This window comes from Rhinopithecus roxellana, chromosome 6 (genome assembly GCF_007565055.1).
Source record: "Rhinopithecus roxellana isolate Shanxi Qingling chromosome 6, ASM756505v1, whole genome shotgun sequence".
Classification (NCBI taxonomy): Eukaryota; Metazoa; Chordata; class Mammalia; order Primates; family Cercopithecidae; genus Rhinopithecus; species Rhinopithecus roxellana.
Window position 1 is genome coordinate 114,593,232 of NC_044554.1, and position 27,009 is coordinate 114,620,240.

Sequence of the window (27,009 nt, forward strand, 5' to 3'; positions counted from 1 at the left end):
AGCTAGAGACTTCAACACCCCACTTTCAGCATTGGAAAGATCTTCCAATAACAGAAAATCAAAAAGAAACATCAGACTCAATCTGTACTGTAGAACAAATGGACCTAACAGATATTTACAGAACATTTCATCTAATGGATATCAGAACAAACCTTCTTCTTCTCAGCACATGGATCATTCTCAAGGATAGACCACATGTTAGGTCACAACACAAGTCTTAAAACATTCAAAAAATTGAAATAGGGCTGGGCGCGGTGGCTCAAGCCTGTAATCCCAGCACTTTGGGAGGCCGAGACGGGTGGATCACGAGGTCAGGAGATCGAGACCATCCTAGCTAACCCGGTGAAACCCCGTCTCTACTAAAAAAAAAAAAAAATACAAAAAACTAGCTGGGCGAGGTGGCGGGCGCCTGTAGTCCCAGCTACTCGGGAGGCTGAGGCAGGAGAATGGCGTAAACCCGGGAGGCAGAGCTTGCAGTGAGCTGAGATCTGGCCACTGCACTCCAGCCTGGGCAACAGAGCGAAACTCCGTCTCAAAAAAAAAAAAAAAAAATGAAATAATGTCAAGCATCTTCTCTGACCATAATGGAATAAAACAAAAAATCAACAAGAGTAATTTTCAAAACTATACAAGCACACGGAAATTAAACAAAATGCTCCTGAAAGACCAGTGGGTCAATGAAGAAATTAAGGGAGAAATTGAAAACTTTATTGAAACAAATGATAATGGAAGCACAGTATACCAAAACCTATGGGATACAGCAAAAGCAGCACTAAGAGGGAAGTTTATAGCTACAGGTGCCTACATAAAAAAAGACAAAAAACTTCAAATAATCTAATGATGCATCTTAAAGAATTAGAAAAGCAAGATCAAACCAAATCCAAAATTAATAAAAGAAATAATAAAGATCAAAGCAGAAATAAATAAAATTGAAATGAATACAAAAGATTAATAAAACAAAAGTTGTTTTGAAGTTGACAAAACTTTAGCCAGACCAAGAAAAAAAAGAGAAGATCCAAATAAAATCAGAGATGAAAAAGAAGACATCACAACTGACATCACAGAAATTCAAAGGATCATTAGTATTTACTGTGAGTAATTACATGCCAGTACACTGGAAAATCTAGAAAAAAATGGACAAATTCCTAGACACATACAACCTACCAAGACTGAACCACAAAGAAATCTAAAACCTAAACAGATCATTAATAAGTAACTAGATCAAACCTGTAATAAAAAGTCTCTCAATAAAGAAAACCCCAGGACCTGATGGCTTCACTGCTGAAGTTTACCAAACATGTAAAAAAGAACTAATAACAATCCTATTCAAACTAGTCTGAAAAACAGAGGAGGAGGAAATACTTCCAAACTCATTTTAAGGGGCCAGTAATACCCTGATACCAAGACACATCAAAGAAAGAAAACTACAGACCAACATCTCTGATAAATATTGATGCAAAAATCCTCAACAAAATACTAGCAAACCAAATTCAACAACACATTAAAAACATCATTCGTGATGAAGTGGCATTTATCTGAGATGCAAGGATGGTTCAACATACACAAATCAACCAATGTGATACATCGTATCAATGGAATGAAGGACAAAACTCATATGATCATTTCATTTGATACTGAAAAGCATTTGATAAAATTCAACACCCCCTCATGATACAAACCTTTAGAACACTGGTATCTTCAATGGAGCGAAAGATGTGGGGATCAAACCATTACATAAACAGGATTCCAATCAATTCTCTTACGAAGTAGCTCACTCTACTTCATCTGGTGGTGCCACTTTTTTGAGACTTTTGGGGATTCTGGGGTATAAATCAAGCACAAATGGCTTAGGATTTAGTTTCCTTGGGTCTGTGAAACTGGTTACTCAAGTCCGCTAAGTTTTCTCAGGTCTTTTAAATTCCAAAATTTTATTGTGATTTTCTCCTCTTAACTTCTCATCCTTTTAGGTTTATGCCTCTCTGAACCTCAGTGTTTTCATCTGTAAAAAGGGGGTGTATCTATTAGGATACTATATACTGAATCAGAAAACTAAACCCAAATGAGTTTAAAAATGAGGAAATAATTTCATATAATTAGAAGTTTAGACACAGAGCAAACTTCAAAGAGGATTTTCCAGCAGCTCAACAGTGACTGTCCTGCGTGTCCGTGTGAAGAGACCACCAAACAGGCTTTGTGTGAGCAATAAAGCCTTTTAATCACCTGAGTGCCGGCGGGCTGAGTCCGAAAAGAGAGTCAGCGAAGGGAGATAAGGGTGGGGCCGTTTTATAGGATTTGGGTAGGTAAAGGAAAATTACAGTCAAAGAGGGGTTGTTCTCTGGCGGGCAGGAGTGGGGGTCACAAGGTGCTCAGTGGGGGAGCTTTTTGAGCCAGGATGAGCCAGGAAAAGGAATTTCACAAGATAATGTCATCACTTAAGGCCAGGACTGGCCATTTTCACTTCTTTTGTGGTGGAATGTCATGGGTAAGGCGAGGCAGGGCGTTTGCACTTCTTTTGTGATTCTTCAGTTACTTCAGGCAATCTGGGCGTATACGTGCAAGTCACAGGGGACGCGATGGCTTGGCTTGGGCTCAGAGGCCAGACAGTGACATCAAGGGACTGAAAGTACTGCCATCCACAAGTTGACTTAACAGGAAGACTAGTGCTCTTTCTCTTTTTATGTAATTTTGTAATCTCTGCTCATTTTAATTTGCTCTTTACTTCTTCATTTTCTTCTTTCTCAGCTAGTGAAACTTTTGTTTATCCTTTTTCCCCATGTTGATTTGGCGGTTCAATGGTTATTTCCCATTTTTAATACTCATACTTAGATATACTTTAATATCAGCATCACACAGTCCTAGCCCCACAGGGATGCTTTTCTGAGTAACCCCACACCAAGGTAAAGCTCTCACAACACTTTAGTCATTCTCTCATCGCTGCCCACCCATGCCCCCAACTCCTGGATCTTGCTGCGACAGTTTCAACAATATTTAGTTACCAAATGTTTCAAATGTTACCAAATGTTTCCTTCAATATGGAAGCTAAAATAGTGTTTGGCACAAATTAGATGCTCAATATACAGATATAAAATAAACAAATGAGCGAATGCGTAACAGATGAATGACATCTTTGGGAATATATGAATTTTTTTTTTTTTTAAGAGACAGGGTCACTTTATTGCCCAGGCTAGACTCAAACTTCTGGGCTCAAGCTTATACTCCCACCTCCCGAGTAGCAGGGACCATCGGTGCACGCCCCACACTCAGCTGAGTTTTTAACTGCAGTCTTTATTCCTCCCTTACAAGCTATAGGTACTAGTCAGCAACCAGCAGCAGGTTGCAAATGGGAAGCTTGATGTTGATCTCTCTCTTCTTTGTCTGGAATTTTTCTATGTGAAAGTTCGTAAGGGCTTTTTCTTTTTCCATTATTTTCGGAATTCAGGAATCTTACAAACTAAATCCAGATCTTTTTTTCTATTGAATAATCTTGCCTAGGAGTCTGTGGCCTTTTAACCTGAACTCAAGTCTTTCTTAAGCTCACTGATATTTTCTTCTACTTTTTATTTACCTACTTGTTCTTTTTTCTCCTTTTAGATGCCTGTTATTTACATCAGTATCTTAGCTCTGCACTTCATGTCTATTTTTCATTAATAGTTGCCTTCTTTTTGTACTTTTGGTATGTGACAAAATAGTTCTTCCCCTTGATTCTGCCAGATGATTAATTCAATTTTTGAAGGACTATATTAGCTTCCTATGGCTGCTGCAACAAATTACCATAAAGTTTCTGGCTTAAAACAACATAAATTTATCGTCTTACAGTTCTGGAAGTGTGAAGTCCTAAAATCAAGGTGTTAGCAGAACTGTAATTCTTCCGGAGACTCTAAGGGAGCAACCATTTCCTTGTCTTTTCTAGCCCCTGGGGGCCACCTGCATTCTCCAGTTCATGGTCCCTTCCTTGAGTCACTCCAACCTCTTCTTCCATTACCAATGTCTCCTTCTCTGACCATCTCAGCCTTCACTTACACCAACTCTTGTGATTACAGTGGGCCCACTCCATAATCCAGAATAATCTTTAAAGTAAAAAGTAAAAAGTAAAAAGATCCTTTACTTCATCCCATGTGCAAAGTCCCTTTTGCCATGTAAGGTAACATATTCACAAGGTCTGGGGATTAGGCCTTGGACATCTTTAGGAAACCATTATTCTGACTACCATAAGGACTATTTCTTTTTTTGTTTGTCTATTAAGCTTTTCATTTTTTTCAAGTTCTCAGTATCAGCCTTTTTCTGTTCTAATGACATTTCCTTGGACGTTCTAACTACTTCTGAGAATTAGGTATGAATTCTTATTTGTCTCTCCCATTAATTGGTAACTCAAGTGGGAACCACTTGTTCTAGATATTCATCTTGGTCTTCTTCACTCAACCTTAAACAACTGGTAATTTTTCTCTATCCACCTCTGTTGTTCCCTTCATCTCTAATCAAGTCAGACACTCCCTCAAACAGTGACAAACCAGCTAAAAGGTATAGCAATTCAATTCTGTTCCTAGGACTAGGGACCAACTGGCCAGAAAAACTGATTTAGGAGGAGGAAACCTCACTGGGTCTCTCTAGGTGCAAAGAATGGTCCTTTCTCAAAGGTAGAGACTGAAAGGAGGATTCAGAACAACAACACAAGGCCAGCAACATCAGACACAGGGGCAAATGCAATCTCACTAAGGGAATTCAGAGGCCTCTTTTTCTAAGCCCCTTTGGGGAATCACAAAATTCCAGTCTTATCCCAGGTTTCTAGGAGAAGTAAATCCATCCCCTTTGCAGCTCCTTGCTCACTTCTGCCCATCACTGAAGAGAAAGCCATCGAACACCCTCCCTTTCGCAGACCCTGAGGTCTCAAATCCACTGACACGTTATATAGCATTTTCAGAGCTCATGAGTTTAATCACTTAACTTGTTAATATATAATTGATATATATATGAGACGAGGGATAAAGCTAGTACAGAAATATTCAGGTCATGTGACACAAGCTACTAAACTTTGATTACAAAGTTAGTTTTGAGTTTCTGGCAGCCACAGCAAAGGGGGAAGCAATTAAGTTACATAATGAATGAGCATTTCCATATAATGTGATTTACAGAAAGCACAGCTCTGTAAGATTTTCAGGTGTCTTTGAATCAAAGTTTAAACTACATAATATTCTCAGTAATAAATATATTTTACTTTTATCTCCATTCTTTATCAATTAAACTGTGTATCTGTAATTAATGCTCATTTAACTTCTATATTTCATTGACTGGAAATACAATTCCAAACTATATTCATTCCCCATTCATGCAAAGATCTATTATTCTAGTAACCAGCTGAAGGCTAGAAAAAATCAGCTCATGAGGCCGGGTACGGTGGCTCAAGCCTGTAAGCCCAGCACTTTGGGAGGCTGAGACGGGAGGATCACGAGGTCAGGAGATCGAGACCATCCTGGCTAACATGGTGAAACCCCGTCTCTACTAAAAATGCAAAAAATTAGCCAGGCAAGGTGGCGGGTGCCTGTAGTCCCAGCTACTTGGGAGGCTGAGGCGGGAGAATGGGGTGAACCTGGGAGGCAGAGCTTGCAGTAAGCTGAGATCCGGCCACTGCACTCCAGCCTGGGCGACAGAGCAAGACTCTGTCTCAAAAAAAAAAAAAAAAAAATCAGCTCATGAGTATTCAGAATTTTGGAAGAGACTGGACATCAGAATAGACAGTATTTCTGCTGCCAATGTGAAATTAAGTGAAAAGACAAAAATGCCTATTTTGTGGGTATGTTTACAGAGCTCAGTACAAATGTCTAGACCACTCAACGTACGATTCTTCAAAGGAAAATAACTAAAATGGCATTTCTGAAATGTTGTGCTTTTGTTTGCAGGTGATATAATACTAGGCACACAATAGGTAATTAATAAATACTGACTGAAATGAATATAAAAATCAAAACTACATTCTTGCTGTCCTCAACTAAATCATACTTTTATTAAACGACTAGATTCATCTGGGATGACACATTATTCAAGGATAAGGCCACCCTTTATTATAATAGAGCAACACTTAAGGAAGAAATGTAAGCTTTTGTGAGTAAATATTTCATTATAAATGACCAGAAGGAAACAATGACTATGGTAAGAAATTATGACATACTGGAAACAAATCCTGAGGTACTATGTGGATTTAAGTTACCAAAAATTTAACAAATCCTGAGGTATTATGTGGATTTAAGTTACCAAAAATTTAACAAATCCTGAGGTACTATGTGGATTTAAGTTATACCAAAACTTTAAAATATCCTGAGGGACTGCATTATCATTACTTTATTTCCAGATGAATCTAAAATGTCCAGTGTCGGCATTGTCTAGTCATTAAGTCAAACTGGTAGACAAAACCTGTTTGGACAAGTCATGAGAAATAAAAAGGGATTCTCCAAGAAAACCACAAAGCAGCTCATTTAAGGTCAATTTAATGGTATTATTCTGTTTTTCTTCCAGCCCCAACATAAGATTTCACTACCTCAAAGGAAATTGTAAGAGTATCTATTTGCATTCCCCTTAGGTGATTGGCAGTTCAACACCAATTAGTTCAAAATTACACTGTTACTAACATGCAATAAAAACAACACCTTTCATCTTTCTTACATAGGTAAGAATAACTTCAGAGCCAATAACTTTGATCAAATAAGTATTTTTGATCCTGCCCCACCCGTCTCTTTGGATTCAGGAAAACTAACAGCTGAAGGCAACTTTTCCCAGCTTTATTCTTAAGCTGAAAAACTAGTGTGGTATTAAAAATATTTTGCTTCCAAGATAACAGAATTTCCCAAAGTCCAGTATTTATTCAATAACTAAATGGTCCTTATAACTTTCTTAATATATAAGACCGCCTTCATATATAAAAGGAGAGATATTAAGTATTTAATTTAAAATATAAAATGTATTTTTTAAAACAAATACAAATTTCCAATTAGATATGCAAGCCCTTCAAATAATTGATGCAATGCAATTATCTCCCTAAACAATTCAGTGTTCTAAACTTAGTCTCATAATGAATACTATTTGGAAGTAGATACCTCTAACATAAACAGATTGATGTCACATTTAACTTTTAATTTAGCATATAACCAAAACAAAGTTTGATTAGAAAATATTATCCAAGAAGCTCTTTAAAAATTTGATTATACTTATTACTTTAAATTTGACCAAAGTGATCTCTATCACAAAGAATGTGAAGTCACTCAAATACTATAAATTATTTCTAATCACTTAGGCAAACAACTTTGTTGTTAAAGCCCAAATCTCCTAATAATTCACAGAGCAAACAGTTTCCATCTCTCTAAGCAAACACTACTTACTGTACACCACAGGGCTAATGCTGATTAGGCAAACTCCAGAAAGCATTTGAAAACTGAAGCCAGGACATTCAAATCTCTAACGTATCTATTTCAACATGGACTAACACTGTTACTGTCTACAAAGGAGAGAGTAGCCCATACACTCAGAGACTCTGTATCTACATATATTCCACTTGTAATGCTAATAATTAATAAAATAATAGTTTCTTTTTACTTCTGACATATCCACAAAATTATGGCTATTGACCTAGTAATGTGAGGCTTTTGAGATCCAACATAACTGTGAAAATGCAAATATACTTTCATTATTAATGACTGCAAAATAGAAATTGTTAAACAATCAACTTTAGGAACACTATATAATGCTATGTACAATTAAAACAATGGTTTGGCTTTTTCTACTTTAGATATAAGCTACTAGATCTAAACTAGATAAGACGTTAAGATAATTTTTAAACCTTTATATTTATATAAGCTACTATTGGGAATACCATCATCTATCTAGGTTGCAGTTGAGAAAGCAGCTCGGAAATATTAAATTCATCTTCTATTACACAAATTTGGATTTTTTTTTCTTTATTGAGGCGGACGCTCGCTCTGTTGTCCAGGCTGGAGTGCACCGGCATGATCTCGGCTCACTGCAACCTCTGCTGCCCAGGTTCAAGTGATTCTCCTGCCTCAGCCTCCCGAGTAGCTGGGATTACAGGCATGTGCCACCACGCCCGGCTAATTTGGTATTTTCAGTAGAGACGGGGTTTTACCATGTTGGCCAGGCTGGTCTTGAACTCCTGACCTCAGCTGATCCACCTGCCTCAGCCTCCCAAAATGTTGGGATTACAGGCGTGAGCCACTGCACCCAGCCAATTTGGATCATTTTTATACAATTCTCTCTATATATATTTCATAAAATATATGATATTTAACTCATTCTATAGTTTATTATTCCAAAGCATTCCTCATTTACTGATTTTATATTAGCATATTCTCTGGCAGTCACCTCATTTTATCTTGCAAAAACATCATTTCTTGGGGCTGCATTTTATTGTCATAAATTGGGATTAAAGAGCCCAAGAAGCTGAATAAATTATAACAAGGAATCTCTGACCATTTCAGATCCTTGGACACAAATGTTTTTTGATGATATCTGATCACTTTCACGCTAATATCAGACATGTCTCAAAGTGGCCCAGAGTCTGATAAATTCAAAATGTTCTCCCTTCAGTGATGTAACTAACAGCAAATAGTATTTATAGGATTGTCATTGCCAGAACCTAGAAGAATGCCTAGAGGAAGCCAATATGAAAGTAATTTAGAGGACAGAAGAAAATCTAATGTGAGCTTCCATATATCATTAAGTGTGTTATATGAAAGAATGTAAAGACCAAATGAGCAAATCACCTTGCCAATGATAACTGAAAATGCCTCTGACAGAATACTACTCTAAGATAGTCTAAAGAAGCAACCACTCTAAAGAATACATGCCACCCTAAGCCTTGGCACCTTCATAAAATTCCCTGGCAAATTCAACTTGGTGATAAACAGCAAGATTCAAGGACTGATGATGACATTAAGTGCTTCTGACAGGTCACAAGCTCCACAAAAAGCTTGTATAAGACATGTCTTGTTTTTTTTCAATCCCTTTATCTTTCAGGATAAAAAGGTATTGCAATCTGACACCCAGCAAAAATGAAACAACAATATCATCTGTGCTCTTAAGAATAACTATTAATACACGCTTCAATGGCAAGGACTTTTTTTTTTTTAAGATGGAGTCTCGCTCTGTTGCCCAGGCTGGAGTGCAATGGCGCAATCTTGGCTCACTGCAACCCCCGCCTCCCAGGTTCAAGCGATTCTCCTGCCCCAGCTTCCCAAGCAGCTGGGATTACAGGCGCCTGCCACCACACCCGCTAATTTTTGTATTTTTAAGAGAGACCAGGTCATACCATGACAGCCAGGCAGGTCTTGAACTCCCAACCTCGGGCGATCTGCCTGCCTCAGCCTCCCAAAGTGCTGGGATTACAGGCGTGAATCACTGAAAAGATTAGAATCAAGCAGGAAAGTAACTGCTATAAGAAGTGATACACTAACTTTTTATCATGAAGATGAAAATAGTATCTAAAGAAAATGAGTTGAATTATTAAGTTCAAAAACTACAATATTTTTAAATAAATTAAAAGAACTCCGGAGGTTTTGAACTTAAACAACAAAAAATAATTTCTATTCATTATGGTACTACTTCTAAAGTTACCCAGTATACCCATAGGCTATACACACACAAATGCTAATTATTTCAATTAATGCCATTGCATTACTTAAACATTTAAACATGTTAAATGTCTGTGTGTGTGTGTGTGTGTGTGTGTGTGTATCCTCTTCACGCTGGGAAGGAATTACAAAAGGTTTTCTACCACAATTAATGTAATGGGGTTTTCTGTTGCGCTACTCTTTAGGAGTGTTGGAGCAGAAATGGTTCTTGATTACTCATACTCCATGGCCAAAACAGTAAGGGGAAAACTGTCTTATTTCAGCCTCTTCACTAACACTCCATGCATATGGTCTTCCTATCCCTCAACTTTGGTGTATCCTTGGCGGTCTCCACTATGTGCCTTCCTAAGAAATCTCTCCAAGTGATTCTGTCTGATCTTGCCACCAAATTTTACTTTCTCTTCCTTCTTCACTTCTATGGTAAAATGACAACTCTCCATCATGTGCGTTTTTCATCTATTAATTTACTTATGGGACACATGTTTACCACATATCCACCATGTGTCTAGCAACATTATAGAATCAGGTTACAGAGGAAAAGAAAACTAACAAAAATCCCTGCCCCAGTGAGGTGCAGTAGCTCACACCTGTAATTTACAAAAATCCCTGCCCCAGTCAGGTGCAGTGGCTCACACCTGTAATTTACAAAAATCCCTGCCCCAGTCAGGTGCAGTGGCTCACACCTGTAATTTACAAAAATCCCTGCCCCAGTGAGATGCAGTGACTCACACCTGTAATTTACAAAAATCCCTGCCCCAGTCAGGTGCAGTGGCTCACACCTGTAATTTACAAAAATGCCTGCCCCAGTCAGGTGCAGTGGCTCACACCTGTAATTTACAAAAATCCCTGCCCTAGTCAGGTGCAGTGGCTCACACCTGTAATTTACAAAAATCCCTGCCCCAGTGAGGTGCAGTGGCTCACACCTGTAATTTACAAAAATCCCTGCCCCAGTCAGGTACAGTGGTTCACATCTGTAATTTACAAAAATCCCTGCCCCAGTCAGGAGCAGTGGCTCACATCTGTAATTTTAACACTTTGGGAGGCCAAGGCTGGCAGATCACTTAAGCCCAGGAGTCTGACACCAGCCTGGGCAAAACCCTGTCTCTACAAAAAAACACAAAAATTAGCCGGGTATGGTGGTGGGCGCCTGTAGTCTTAGCTACTCAGGAGGCTAAAGGGGAAGGATCACCTAAGCCTGGGAGGTGGAGGCCACAGTGAGCTGTGATTGTGTCACTGCACTCCAGCCTGGGTGACAGAGTGAGACCTTGTCTCAATCAATATAATTAAATAAATAAATCCCTGGAGTTCATGTTGTAGTGTGGAGAGACAGGCAATATACTTACTAAAAGACTTAACATGTGAGATAGTAAAAAATGCTATAGGAAAAAAAAATGCAGGAAAGGGGAAGCATAGAGCAGAGGCAGGACTTAGTGATACAATCGATACCCACAAGGCTCACTCCAGAGTGTGGGAAAGCTCCACGAAAGGGTATTTAGGTAAAGACCTGGAAGAGACAAGGTGGCGGGAAGCACAATAAAAATGCCCCAGGGGAAGGGGCTCAGTGGGGGAAGAGCGAAGAGACAGCAGGCATCAGATATGGGGCAGGAGTGAGCAGCCACTCCAAGGACTCTTGCTGTCCAGACTGAAACAGAAACCATCATCTGAGGACTTGGAGCAAATAAGTGGGAAGATCTGACTCACATTGTCAGAGACTCTCTCTGACTCACTAGGCCCAGGACAGACATGCATGGAAGCCATTAGGAAGCTACCACAGAAACCTCTCCAAGGGGTGACTGCTGCCCAACCAGGGTGGTGGCAGCACAGGTGGTGAGGCATGGTCAGATTCTGGAGCTGTTATGAAGCTGGAGCCAACAGCTTTGCAGAAGGAATCCATATGGGAATTAAGAGAAAGAGACTCCAAGGATTTGACCTGAGTACCTGGAAGAATGATTTGTCACCTGTAGAGAAGGGTTGATGGCAAAAGAAGCAAAATCTGGGAGTAAGATCTTGAGCTGACTTTGGACATATGTTTAAGATGCCTATTGGACATCCAAGCAGAAATGTCCACTAGACAGTTAGATCTTTAAGCTCAAAGCTCAGAGTAGAGGTCACAGCTTACAGGGGGTATTTAAAGCCATGAGACCAGATGAAATAACAAGGGAGTAACAGCAAATAGAGAATTTGAAGGATGGAGGCATAAGACTTTCCAGGTGAAGAAGTTATAGACACAGAAAAGCCAGAAAAGTAGACTGAGAAACAAGCAGCCCATTAAATAAAAGGAACAGGAAAGTATGGTGAACTGAAAACTAAGTGGAATAAAAGATATTTCAAGGAGGAAAGAGAGTAAGATAAGGACTATGAAGTCACAGACCAACTTGACCATGGCATTTCATGGAACAGTAGAAGCAAGAGTGAGTTTCAAAACAAAATGTGAAACCCATGAGCACACAACTCTTGTGAGCTTTGCCAAGAAGACCAAAGGAATGGGTGGTGAGCTGGAGGAGATACGGGGTCAAAGCAGATTCCTTCCTCTGTCTCTTTCTGGGAAAATTATAGCCTATCTTTATGCAGATGGAAAGGATCCAGTTGGGGAAAAACTGGATCATGACAGAGAGAGAGACAGAAAGAGTAGAACTGCTAGATCGTGTCCTTGAATCGGCGAGAAGAGATGGAATCCAGGGCACCAGCGGAGCGCTAACATTAGACAGGCACACAGACAATTCAGCCACAGCATCGAGGGAAAAGGCAGCAGGTGTGAGGGGAGCTGCAGGGAGGTGGGTTGGCATGAAGAAAAAAGCTTGTGAAAATTCTCTTATGATTGCTTCTATTTTCTTAAGAAAACAGAAAACAAGGTCACCAATGGAGATTAAGGATGATGAAGATCTGAGGGAAGAAAAGACAGAATAAAGTCATCCAGGAGAATATAAAGTTAATTTAGGATACTGGTCACATATATAAAGGAAGGCCAGGCAGGAGGGTCAGTCAGCCAGCCAGGAGTGAGAGCACAGAACAGTGAGAGGAGAGCAGAATGAAGGCTCAGGTCTCACTGGTTCCAGTACAATCCAGCAAGACCATGAAAGGGAGCTAAGAGTGTATGCAGGGGACTGATTCTAACAGCCCAGGAATGGAAACTGTGCAAGGAAGTAGGGGGATGGGGAAATGATGGAGAGGAGGTGAGAAAAAGGTGTTAGGATCAGGGCATGTTAAATCTCCACACTGAAGAATTGTAGGAAATGGGAGTGCTAGAAGAAGTGAACTGGAAAAAGAGGTGGTAGGTGGAGAGTAGGATGCTTCATTGTAAGATTACGCAAAAGAACTTGAGTGGGTTATGTCACAGGCATGAGTGGGTGAGGCAGACAACCACAGGGACAGGGAAGGAGTGCCCCGGAGTGGGAAGGACACATGCACAGACACAAAATCACCACGAAAAAGGCACAGAATCAGAGAAGGATTAGAAATGAGGAGCAAAAATCCTCCAGAAGGGAGCAGAAAAGGCCTGGGAGGTGAGCAAATGACAGGACTAGGTCACGGTCTGATGACATGAGATCCAAAGTGCTGGAGAGTAGTAAAAGGGAACAGGAGGGCACCTCCTCAAACTCCAGGACCAGCCAAATGAAGGATGTGGGTAGAAGCGAGCCATTGCATAAGCGGGTGGCAGGAATGTGTGCCAAGTTTCTTTGAGCAAGAAAGTGGCAGTTGAAGATACAGGGGTTTTGTTCATGAGTTAACTCTCAGTTCCAAATGGCACAAACAGAAAGTTTCAGAAGCTAGAGGAAAGTGGAAAATCAGGTCAGAAATGGGATGTATAGAGACATGGGGGCAGAGTCCAGGGTACAAGGAGCCTGGATGTTCTGGGTTCCATGTGCTAACCATGATAAAGAGGAGTGACAGACAAAATATGCCCATTAGTCCTGACAGTCCCAAAGCAGATGGCAGAGGGGAGGCTGTGTGCTGCGGGGAAGGGGAAGGCCGCCTGCCGCGATCACAGTGAGTTCTGTGGACATCTCTCTACTCCTGCCACGACAACAGGGACATGAGGGAGGTGCTGTCTTAGCCAAACGACAGGTGCTCTGGGGCTCCCTCCTGTCTCAGAAACACAGAATTCCTTTCTCTCTCTTTCTTTTTTCAAGTAGTTAAGTACTAGATAAAAATCTATAAATTCTTGTCCTTTTTTCTCCTCTTCTTCAGTCAACTAGCCTATGATCTTGAGACTCAGCATCTTAATTCATCTGCACAATATTTAGTGCCTAATTAAGATGTGCAATAAGCAAAAAGGGAAAGGAGAAAGGGTAGAGAGTGGCTGATAACAGGATGGCTTATTCAGGATACCAACTAACATTATCACAGCACACAGCTTTGCTTTACTAACATTCCATGAAACAATAACAATATTAACAAGAACAAAACCTCCCAATAACTTTATACCTATAGCACCATCAAGTGTCAAATAAACAATTGAGAAGTCACAGTCAGGCATTCCAAAACAAAGCTATACTGATTATTTTTAAAACCAGGCATGAAAATTCAACTCCAGCAATATCATAACTAACACAATAACTCATGTTACTTTTTTAAAAAGTAGTGTTATTTCCACAGTGAAGCACTTGTTGGTGCTGGCTGTCACGTTTTTTCGCATAACTGTACAACGGAGCTCAGAGTAAGCCACGCTGACACCCCAGAGATTCCTGCAATGCACACTACATATTCCAACACACACTAAGAAAGCACCGCCAGGAACCCTATGATAAATCCGCAAAGGAATTTGTATTTTTTAAAAAGAATTTTACTCTCATTATTCTGGAATTCTTTTTAATAGCAAAAGTAAAACAATAAACACTTTACTTTTGTTTCATAATTTAAAATAGACAGTAACTGCTATAACAAAACACAATAGTCATAATACTAGATTAAATAAAATCCAGGGGATGGTTTCTCTTACTAACCTCCTATTTCTATTTTCTGAAGAAATGGTAAGTCGTGATTTTTCAGTCTTGCTTTCCTACACATTTTTCTAAGCATACTCTACTGAAGCTCACAATTCCTCATCTGTATTAGTCAAAATGTCCATTTTGCCATAGAACCATGTACGTTGTAAACATAAATCATTTAGCTCTTTATTTTCCACCTGAAATAGTCCACAGTGGCCAACCAGCAGCAAATAGCAAAATCATAATTATCCTAACATATCACTTAAGAGTTTCACTGAAAAGATTTCAGACAATCTACCAAACGGATCATAAATAGTGCACGGCCTACCAAAATGGTGTGTAAAACAATGAACTTAGTATTAGTTATCACACCATCCTCCATCCTCCCCAGGTCCCATCCATCTCTTCTCTGTAACATTTCCGCGCCAGGGAGGTGTTTTTACTGACTTTGACTTGGCTTCATTTTATGATACATTTAGCCATCTAGCAAGGGTTTCCTTTTCAACTTCTTTACGTATGGTCAGCCACTTTTAAATTTGAGGAGCCAGAGGATTTATAAAGACTCTAGAAAGGCCTTTTATATTTTTCCTACTGTGGAAGGGGAAAGTGAGAAAGGCTGTATTTTTGGATTTTATTTTGTTTTGATTGAAGTCAATTCAAGTTCTTCAGTTCATGGGGGGCTACATTTTACCCTTCCTGGGTGTCAGCCTCCTCATCTGTGAAACAGAAGCGGCGGCTGCCTGAGGCTGAAACAATCCCACAGGCAGGCAGGCAGGCAGGCAGGCAGAAGCTTGACACATATTCTTCACCACGCAGGCAGGCTCACTGCACAGCAGCATGGTTATCCAAATAGGATACATTTATTATAATATTCACTGCTTTAAGGAAACTTTATAAAGCTGACATTGTTGACTAAAGTTTATATCTCTGAAATTAAACAGGTTTAAATATTAGAGTAGTTTTAATTAAACTAGAAGAATAAAAAACATATGTAGTTCCAGTCTAAAAGTTTATCTGTATCAAATGATAGAATGTTACTGACAAGAACCCTCTAGAACAGATACAAACTGAAATTCTTGGATCTAAGAAAAAAGCTCTAAAATATTATGAACACTTTTGGGGTGATGATTTAAATTCACTATTTATAACTAAAGAAAGTAGGTATCTACCTATTTCTCAGTATTTCATAAACTAACCTTCTATTTTATATCTACTCTTGAATCATGTTTCTGAAATGCAGTTAGCTATTAATTATCTGATTGTTGGTGGGAGACCGGTTTTTCAACATGTGAAAATTACTTAAGTAAAATTAAAGAAAATTTACCTATACTTTCTGTTAAGCTATATCATAACTCTTTTCTTCATTGGTTCCTCAAAAACGATCAGTAATTAAAAATTAAACTTTAAAGTCATATGCTTAAAACATAAACACAGGGCCGGGCGCGGTGGCTCAAGCCTGTAATCCCAGCACTTTGGGAGGGCCGAGACGGGCGGATTCACGAGGTCAGGAGCACTCGAGACCATCCTGACTAACACAGTTGAAACCCCGTCTCTACTAAAAATACAAAAAAAAAAACTAGCCGGGCGAGGTGGCGGGCGCCTGTAGTCCCAGCTACTCTGGGAGCTGGAGGCGGGAGATGCGCAAACCCGGGAGCGGAAGCTTTGCAGTGAGCTGAGATCCGGCCACTGCACTCCAGTCCGGGCGACAGAGCGAGACTTCGCCTCAAAAAAAAAAAAAAAAAAAAAAAAAAAAAAAAAAAAAAAAAAAAAAAAAAAAAAAAAAAAAAAAAACATAAACACAGTTGGCAGTAGAGAGGTGCCTAGTCCCTCAGTGGCCAAAGTCTCACAAAGAATGGGTCTTGCTAGGTTACAGCTCATCTCAGCCAGGGTCTGCAATAAACGTCTCTTCACCAGGGAACTTCTTTTGTTACTCTAAAGTGTCCTTCTCTTGCAGCAGCACAAGATACGGAAAGGTTTATGTTTTTTCCCTTCAATTACCTATCTTTTTGAAATTAAAGTTTTTTTATCCCAGTCTAAATATGTAATATATACATACCATTTAGTCGTCTCTGGAGTGCTTCTTCCTCTAAGGTAATGATATAAATTTGTTCATCCAGGTCTTCAAGAATCTAAATTTAAAGATAAAACTATTCAACAACGCAACGTTACAAAACTAATGCTTATGAGACCATTTAGGCTATTTGGTCTATTTATTTTAGATAATGTAGTCATAAAAATTTCTAAGAACCCAAAATAAAAAAGCTCCAACTATTTTATTTACAAATTAAGTATAAATACTTTAGTATATAACCAAATACATCAAAAGTTATCACAAACCCTATATACATTTAAATTGGATATTTTTAAAGTTTAAGGGATTAAACTAAGGAACTCTTCTCAATGGCCAACAAATGTATGAATTTTAGGGTTTTTTAGTGACATTCTGAGATGCGGGCTACATGTATGAATTTTTTATTTATTTATTTATTGTTTGTTTGAGACAGAGTCTCACTCTGTTGCCCAGGCTGGAGTGCAGTGGCATGATAATCTCAGCTCACTGCAACCTCCGCCTCCCGGGTTCAAGCAATCCTCCCGCCTCAGCCTCCTTAGTAGCTGGGACTATAGGCAGCTACTATAGATGGCACACCACCATCTATATATGGCACACCACCATGCCCAGCTAATTTTTGTATTTTTAGTAGAAACAGGTTTCACCATGCTGACCAGGCTGGTCTTGAACTCCTGACCTCAGGCGATCTGCCTGCCTCAGCCTCCCGAAGTGCTGGGATTATAGGCATGAGCCACCATGCCCGGCCTACATGTGTCAATTTTAAACAGCCAAAAAACTAATTATGGTAAATAACTACAGTAAATACATGCCCAAGTCAACATTTTAGAGATAGAAGGAACAGACACCCAGTCCAACATTTGTTTTCTCATTTACATTTACCTACATAATGTCTAAAACAAGAAATCCATAAACTACATCAGAAACATGCAATACTTTCCATTTATATCATCTGTATGTACTAAAAACGCTCCATGAATATTAAAGATTGGTATTATCAAAATTATCAAAATCATCCAATAGACCGAAATCTAGAGAAGGGGTATGTTTACATATAAACCAAGTTATACAACAGTAGTTCCAAAAAAAAAAAAAAACCACACTAATAATTTACCAGTTGTATGGGATATTGTCTGCATTGTTAAAAAAACTAAAATTGATTTAATTCTAGTTTTGTTAACATAGCTATCCTTCTGAGAGGATCCTTATTATCTTCCTAGCTGTAGGGAAAATCTGAGAGAAGTCTAGAGCTGATATCAGTGTTCCATATCCTCACCTTCAAACTACTTACACTCAGCAAAAAAAATAAATTGTGAGGAGCTAATGGACAAAAAGATAGAAACCATATATACATCTCCTTTCAGATTTTAAAGTATTTTCAGAAAACAGATTTTCAAATCATGCAATCCCTGTCAGATGTCAAATTTATACAGCTGGTGTGAAATGTATTTGAAGCAATCCAATAATTCTCAGCCTTTCAACAAATCTTTACGGTCCCCTATGACTTAGCACTGAACTCATCACTGGCACACATACCAACTTGATCCTTGAGAAGCCTGACTTGGAAGGTGAGAAAAAATAAATACTAAAATAATAATCAACAGTAGTCAACAAATAAATACACAAACAAATAATGACAAAGAATGACTATCCTATGAGGAAGAACGCAATAGGAAGAAAAGGGGAAGGGATACCTAAACGGCCAGCCAGCAAGCCCTCTCCAAAGAGGGAACATATAGGCTGAAAATGCATGCTACTCCCGAGGAGAAAGAGTGGTACACAGAGAGGATCTACTGGATGCAATGGGTCAGGGGAGAGGAATCCCAGAGAAAACCCACATGTCTGGGACCAGGTCCTTGGGGGCCATCATTCGAAGCTCCTTTCCCATCAACACTTCTCTTCACTTTCTACTATCTGGATCAGAATTGACATTTTTTACTTAAGGTCTAATGCATACAAAATGATTTTTATCTTTCTTACGCAAATCATCCAAGAATTACTTATCACCACTGGTATGTCTTAGGTGAATGCGTGACTGATGTAGTTTGGCTATTTGTCCCTTCCAAACCTCACGTTGAAATCTAATCCCCTGTATTGGAGGTGGGACCAGGGGGGTATTTGGGTCATGGAGGTGGATCGCTCATGAATAACCGATTTGGTGCTGACCATACAGTAATAACTGAGTTCTTGCTCTATTTGTTCACATGACAGCAGGTTGTTTAAAGGAGTGTGGACCTCTCTCTCGCCTGTTCCCTCTCTTGCCCTGTGACACAAATGCTCCTCGTTCAACTCTCGCCATGATCGGAAGCTTCCTGAAGCACTAGCCAGAGGCAGGTCCCAGTGCCATGCTTCTTGTACAGCGTGCGGAACCATAAGCCAAATAAACCTCTTTTCCTTGTAAACTACTCAGTCTCAGGTTTATACCAATGCATAATAGACTGATGCAGTGGCAATGTGAACAACACACATATATTTCTGTTAAGTGCTTATGAGCACCATCCTCCTTGATTTCTACAACACTCTTATGAAAAACAGATTGTTCTCACCTCCATTTTATATTCCGAGAAACAGGGTTACCAAAGAAATGTTACGTGCCTTCAAAGCCTATACTCAACTACTATGGGCTAATGGGGGCTTAAATATGGGTAAGACATAGTCCTTGACCTCAAACAGCTTATATTCTAGTGTAGCAGAAGAGATCAGATGAATTAAAAAAAATAATTAGAAGATTTGTGAAAGTCATAATGATGGCTTAAATAAAACATTACAAAAGTTCAAAGGAAGAAAAATTACTCCCAGATGGAGAGAAAAAAGTTTTGGCCAGTGTTTTTGATGGTGGTAGCATAGTAGAATCTTATCTGACAGCTTAAATTACCAAAAGAAAGGCATTTCAATCAGAGGAAACTGTAAGCAAAACACAGAAGTGGAGGGGTACAAAGTCCACTCACCAAGAAAGCGGTTTTACAGTGCTGGAGCTTACAGCCAAATAGAATGGCAGAGCAGCCTCTGGTCTGAAACCAGCCTCTTGGGTTCACATTCTGCCCCGTCATAGATCTCTGATCTTGTACAAGCTACTTAATCTTCCCAAAATGGCACTAGTTTAGCCATAAAATAAGAATACCACCATCTAACTTACAGGTTTGTCATCAGGATAAAATGAAATTATGTGTGTAAAATACAGTGTTTATTGCTAGCATATACAAGACACTCAATTACTCAATAAATAATCTTTATTATTGAATGTTATCAACAAGAAAAGAAACAAAGATAAGACTCTGAGGACACTGTTAATGTTAGAAATGCAAAACGCTTGTTCCCCGGTGCCACAAAGAAATAGCACCCAAACATTAATTTTGTCAGCAAGGCAATTTTTATTTCTACAGAAGGGTGAGACTCACAAATGGAGTAATGGCGAGAGCACACCTGGACAGGGGAGAGGAAGGAGTTCTTATTCCTGATACGGGGCCCTACTGCTGTGTCGTTCCCCTATTGGCTAGGGTTGGAACACACAGTCTAAGCTAATTCCGACTGGCTATCTTAAAGAGAGCAGGGGTATGAGCCAGAGTGGTGGGGTGACTAGTCTGGTGGGAAGGACGGTTAGGAACAGGTAATTAAAGGTGACTTAGGTCAGAGGAGGTGACCAGGAGTGACTCAGGTCAAAGAAGGTGACCGGGGTGAGTCAGGACCGAGCAGGTGACCAGGGAACAGATGTGAACTACTGATAAGGACTGGTGGGAAAGTTGTTTACTGAAACTAGAGGCAAGGGGGAAAACAGAACCAGGAATTTAAACTTTAAAACGGAGAATCAAAGAAGAGGGGAGCTGAACATACTGACATACTGATTCTTTGAAGAGAAACTTGGGGTTCACTATATTTAACATTAATAAGAGACAAGGAGAAAAATTAGCTTGGGGAAGGGAGCTAAGTAAGTAGTTTCATTTTATATACGTTGAGTTTTCAGCTCCATGGGTTATTCAATTATAGCACTTAAAATGTACTATAATTTGTTTCCATTGTCTTTTCCTCATTAGAATTAGGCATTTAAAAGTGATGTGGAAATGGCAAGATGGTTTAGGAGCAGAGCATTAATAGAACTTTTGACCAATGATAGAACTTTAAACATTTGCCTATAGTTAGGGGTCAGGAAGCAGAAAAGGAGAAAGAAGACCAAACAAACAAACACACAACAACAACAAATGTAGGAAGGAAAAAAAAAAAAAAACGTAGGAAAGAACTAAATGAATGCAGGAATGCAGTGTCACAGAACCTCCTTACAAGGGAAAGGAATTCCATGACTTGACAGCACGTGTGTGGCACACAAGTATGTATACAACATTTATATACTTTTTGTAAAATGTATTTATGCATTTTTTATAAATAAAAACTTAAACTTTATCTTTAAAATATAAAAATATTATGATTTTTTAAATTAAGCAAGTATTTATTAGAAGTATAGCCCCTATAACACTTCCTCAGTATTTTCCCTAAATGCATCATGACAAGGAATACAAACACATACTATAACGATATAGTAAGTATTACTAGTGAGACAGAAACAAAAGGGAACATGAGAAAGGCAAAGAAAGGAGTTTAATTATTTGTCCTTGAAGAAGCAAGGCAAGGTTCAAAGCTACGCAGACAGCGGAGGTGATATTTGAGCGAGGCCGTAGGAGGCTGCTAGGTGGCTGGAGCAGGTAAGAGGCCTTGGCGGGAAAGAGACAGTCCTGGAGACAGAATGCACAGAGCCTATTCAGAGCACAGCAAGTTCGCTCATGAGCTAGAGTGACAGTAAACAGAGGGACAGCTAGAGGAAAACTTAGCGTGGACCAGGCTGTGAAAGGCTTTGTAGCATGTAAGTAGTTTACACCTGAGTTCACAGGCAATGAGGATCCATGAAAATAAGTGACAAATTTCCTAGGTGCAGCTAAGAAATCATTTTTATGTAATTAAATATCTGACAAAATAGAGACCAAATAAAGCGACAAATCATTAGAATTACTACCAACTGAAAATCATTTAAAAACTAATATATAGTGTTTCTAAGATTAAAGGCAAAGTGTGGTTCAATTAATCAAGACATAATATGCGGGCAAATTTTCAGAAATATAACCGTTTTGTAAATTAAAGTATACATGTAAATTTTGAAACATAATCAAAGTACTTTTTGTGTTAGGCAATGGACACCTAAAATACCTGTAAATATTTGTAAATTTTGTCCTAAAATTTGCTAGAGGAATTTTTACCTGTGCGCCTATAGGCAGTATTTTAAAAGCAAAACCAAATTTGGTTTCCAAAGATTGGAAATTTAACCAAAGTTCTATTAAAAAAAAAAAACTTAATAAAACAACAATTTGAGTGATAAATGTACAAAAAATATTCTTCTTCTATTTCTAAGTGCTAGCTCACAATCTAAAAGGTGCTCAAATGTAACATATTTATTTAATAAACAAAATGATTTATAATTAAATACTTACTGTTGGCTTCACTAGCAACTGACCCATCACTGTGAACATACGAGAAAGGCCAACTGGTGTACACACTGCAGAAATAAGATCACCAAAAGACAGAAAGCGACATTAGAGAGCTTGGAGAGATAAACAACTAGAACGTAAAAATAAGGGAAATTCAAAGATTATCGTTTTAAGAACATTCTTCTCTCCAACTGAGATTCTAGTGTTTTGTCAGAGGACTCTTCACCATCATCAATAAAGAAGCTAGAGGGGGCATGTGAGAAGGATAGGTATAATTAGCTCTGAAAGATATGTGACAACAAAAAAAAGGCTTAGAATAATATTCAAGATTCTAGCAGTTGAATAATTAAAAATACTTTTGGTTAAATTAAGAAAAATGAGCAAAGAACAGGTTAAATTTCAAGTATTAATAGGACTGAGAAACAAACCAGAATATCTAAAGGTGACAACCATAGTCTTAAGTCCTTTCAACTACATTTATCTACTTATAATATCCCTGATATAGTCTGTGATGCTTCAAGTAAAACAAAACAAACTTTTAAAAAACCATGAACTTATCATAATAATTCTACCATTTCCATTTAAAAGTAGAATCTAGCATTATGACAGGTACGGGGATGAGGGTATGGCATGTGTGTATGAGTGTGCATATGGTTTGTGTGTCAGTGTATGTAAGTATGACTGTGTATGAGTGTGTGAGTGAAAGTGTGTGACTGTGTGTGTGTGTGTGTCCATCTGTCTCACTCTACAACCCGGTAGAAGAGGCTTTCCTTAGAGAACAATACAAGCATCTTATTATTTCAAAGTTTCCATTTATCAAAATTTATTTGAATAAAAATAGTTAAGGCGAACTTAAAAAAATCTCCAAATAGTTAAGAAATCTCATCAGAAAACTTCCCTGAATTTTCCAGAATAAGGACAACTCTACTTTTCTATTAAGTCTGAAAAATACTTACAGAGAAGTAACAAACATCCCATCAATGATATACAGGAATATAAATAGGGTAGATAGAACTCCCAGAGATCTATTAAAAAAAGTAAATATATTTTAACAAATCCAAAATATTGCACATTAAGATACAATCAATCTATCTTACGATAAGATAGAGGCTGACTACACCTCACATAAACATTTTAACTGCCTGTTTGAGTTTAAGCCATATAATTTCTAAACTGTACAATAAAAAGATCTAAAATAGAAAACCAAGAAGTAACCCTTTAGCAAAACCTGTTTGGAGGGAGAAAAAAAGTCTCCACGGAATTTGAAGAACAGAAACCAATTAACAACAACAACAAAAAATCTGAAAAGCTGCTTACTTATTCTTCACATATAAAAGAAATAAAACTTCATTTTTAGATAAAGATACCTAAAGATTTCTTAATTCTGTAAATTAACATCAAACATCTTTGTTAACTATACAAAGAATTATTTAAATGTTTTTAAAATTGACTGTGTAATTATAACCCAAACTCTAGCTTCCAGTAAAGAAACTGGCTAAAACAAGGAAATCCATACCATATAAAGATTCCATGCTTGCAGCATCATTGTCAATGAGTGCTGAAGCTACCCACACTATCCCAAGAATGAGTAATGCAAGAAGAAGAAGCATGACCAGAGTCTCTAAAATGCGGGCCCGGATTCCCTGAAAAATATAGTAGAAATATAATTTTAGTATTTTACTTCACTTCATGAACAATAAGGTTTCTGCCTATATGAAAGCATAAAATAATCCCTTGGAAGGAGAAGAAATTTATATTTATGAACAGGAAAAATACACTAAGTACCTATAGTTTACAATGTTTAGACTGACTTTTCAAAATTATGGAAAATATTATCAAGCTTGGATAAAACAAAAGAAAACTTCATAAAAAACATCTGCAGAGCCATTTTTAACGATTAATTACTTTCCTAACACTTTCCACTAACAAAGCAGATTAATGAATTTCTATCTGTGACTCTAATCAAGGGAAGAGAAGGCTAATTATGGCATAGAGGCAGACAGTTGAGTGAGCACTGAACTTGGGGTGCCACAATGCTCCGAGCTGCTGGAGAGTGCCCGGGCTCTGTCTAGCATGGACTCTGGCGCTCCTCACAGCCTCCAGAGCCCTCTACTGTGCCGCTGAAGAACTGTCATTGTAACCCAGCATTATAAACTCTAGAGATACCGCTTTTACCAATTCTATATGATGCTTTTCTTCACATTCTATAGAACTCTCATTAATCCATGAGACAAGAATACAATAATATAATCATTATGCACAATTTTGTTTTAAATGTAAAACAAATTCTGACCTCAGGACCAAACTAAAGGCCAGACTTTTAAAACTTAAAACTGCAAGGTAAGACAAAAAAAAGAAACTTCTTTTACTCCCCAAAAAGTCACCAAATGATTGAATCTGCAGCTATAAGTTAAAGGTTCATGTTGATATTTTGCACTGCAATGCACTAACCTACAATTATCTAACACAACCAACAAAATTATAAATACATCCATATTTCTCAATAAATCATGTCATCTCATTCCACATTTAACATAAAAATGAGTTATAAAATTCCAAAACATACACTTATTTCAATTTTGTCCTAAGTATTACTTTCTAATTTCTGAATTGCAGGAATAGGCACCCCAGTTCTTCAAATTCAACAGAAAGGAAAGAAAACGTCCTAACGGCATGGAGAAGTATACCTAGCCCTAAATGATGACCTCTGAGGTGAAGTGGCTTTTTCTTGCTAGTCCTTCAACAACATCGCAGACTTGCCACAGGGCTGCACTTGGCAAGTTTAAAACACTTCCTCAAATCTGAGAGTCGGCTCACCTTAAGTGTTCATAGCACGGGAGGCCAGTGAACCAGAATGAATTGGGCTGGTATTTAACACATGAGATCTCATAGTAAGTAGCTATTAATCACAGGAGATGAAATGGGAATAGTCACAAAACACACTACAACAAAACACACTACAACAAAACACACTACTACTTTGCTGAAGAGTCCTTTGAACTTCCACTTCACAACTTTCAAACTATTCAAGATGCTGATACGGTTTGGCTGTGTCCCCACCCAAATCTCATCTTGAATTATAATCCCCATAATCCCCATGTGTCGTGGGAAGGACGCAACGGGAGGTAACTGAATCATGGGGGCAGTTTCCCCCACGCTGTTCTCATGATAGTGAGTGAGTTCTCACGAGATCTGATGGTTTTATAAGCGTCTGGCAGGTCCCCTGCTGGCACTCATTCTCTCTCCGGCCACCCTGTGAAAGAGGTGCCTTCTGCCGTGATCGTAAGTTTCCTGAGGCCTCCCCAGCCATGTGGAACTGAGAGTGAATTAAATCTCTTTTCTTTATAAATTACCCAGTCTCAGGTATTTTTCATAGCAGTGTGAGACAGATAACAGACTAATACAGATGCCAAAACATAATCTACCACCTTTAACAGTGACTTCTCGCTTCCTTTCTTTCCCCTCCCCTCCTTTTCTCTCTAAAATCCTTTTTATTACACATTAAATATTTTGTGGAAAGCCTATCAATAAACAGACAAAAGGAGATAAAATTATATCTTGCACATTTATGCAGAGTTGTTCTAGTGTTTGTGTTACACTCTCTCAATTCTGTCTTTCCCTGCCTCCAACCAGCCCCTAAGAAATACATGAACTAAAGAGTGGGGCTCCCAAAACAAGTCACGTATGCATTATACCTGTAATATATATGAATTAAACAGTGGAACAGCATCAGAAGTGTTACAATATAGGAACTACACAGTGGTAGCTCCTTGGAACCGTTTAAAACCCACTGTCCAAAAGAAGTTATAATTGTCATGTTAAATAATTATAACACTATAACAATAAGTATAATTTTTAGGATGATAACCAATGTTGGGAAATCAATCACCTTAAAATTTACAGACTTCCTCTGATATTTTGGTAAGAACTATTTCTTAGCAATTAAACTTGTTTTCTTCAAATATGTGCCTATGTGCTGGGAGACAATGTTCCATGGGTCTCTCACATTTCTGTGCATCCCAAAAGCAGAGGCAGGGACAGACCTTATTTGGAACTGCCTTCTTAAGGTTTGTACAGCAGATGGCCTTGGGATTTAGAGATAGTGTATCTCTGAAGCAAAGGACAGGTTTGTTTACTGTCTGGTAGCACAATGTTCACCTCCAAGCAAAGGTTAGACAGAGTTGCTTGCAGCCCGATATAAATATGGTGAGTTCCCTAAGTGTGATACAGGTCCACTGTGGGGCTTGGGGTCAAGGGGAACTGGCACCAAAAGGAAGCTTGTGTACTTGGTTATGTGCTGCGCATAACCAAGTCCTTTGCCTCCGACCCAGACATCTCACGTTTACAACCACCATCCATGAAACTGGGAGACTAACTTGTTAGTTTGCAAGCAGAATAAAATCTCAGACCCTTCACAGTTCTTGATGGTTTTTGGTGACAAGGATAGAAGACTAACAGACGGCTTTCTGGAAAAGAGAGGGGCCCATGCAGATTGGCTTAAGGGATATGAGAAGACTCCTGGGATCTGTTAACAGTAGTGAGTGCGCGCACCCAAGTGGTGGGCAAGCAGGAGGAGCAGGGACCCCGAGCAGTGCTAGCTGCTGGCGATAGTCTGCAGGCTGAGGTAGGTTGTGAGGCTGAGCCCACTGCTGGCTAGGTTGTTACTCCCTCTCCTCTGAGCGGAAGCAGGAAGGAATGTCATCCTGATGGTGTTGAAAGCGAGCCCGGCAACACCAGCTAAAAGATACTGTGGGTACAGCTGCTCAATCAAGGAGTCCTAAAGCTGAATAAACAGTGTCAGGAATGAGGCTATAGACCTATGCCTAAACTGATGTCATTACAAATATGGTTGAGCCATGAGTAGCCACTTGCCGCTCAAAAAGAAAGGCGCCTTGCGATGTAGGCCAGTC

At 38.8% G+C, this 27,009-nt stretch overlaps 1 protein-coding gene across 10 annotated transcripts in view; it reads right to left on the bottom strand.

Annotated features, from left to right (window-relative positions):
• LMBR1 (limb development membrane protein 1) overlaps positions 1-27,009 on the bottom strand; it is a 218,309-nt gene that overhangs the window by 69,617 nt on the left and 121,683 nt on the right. For 9 of the 10 annotated variants that reach the window (XM_030931963.1, XM_030931972.1, XM_030931971.1 and 6 more), the window contains 4 exons: positions 23,616-23,742; positions 23,056-23,124; positions 22,103-22,167; positions 16,617-16,689 (listed from right to left, as the gene is read on the bottom strand). In XM_030931963.1, the coding sequence (XP_030787823.1) occupies positions 16,617-16,689; positions 22,103-22,167; positions 23,056-23,124; positions 23,616-23,742 (334 nt within the window). The remainder of the gene's footprint in view (positions 1-16,616; positions 16,690-22,102; positions 22,168-23,055; positions 23,125-23,615; positions 23,743-27,009) is intronic. The other variant, XM_030931966.1, reaches the window with a different exon arrangement.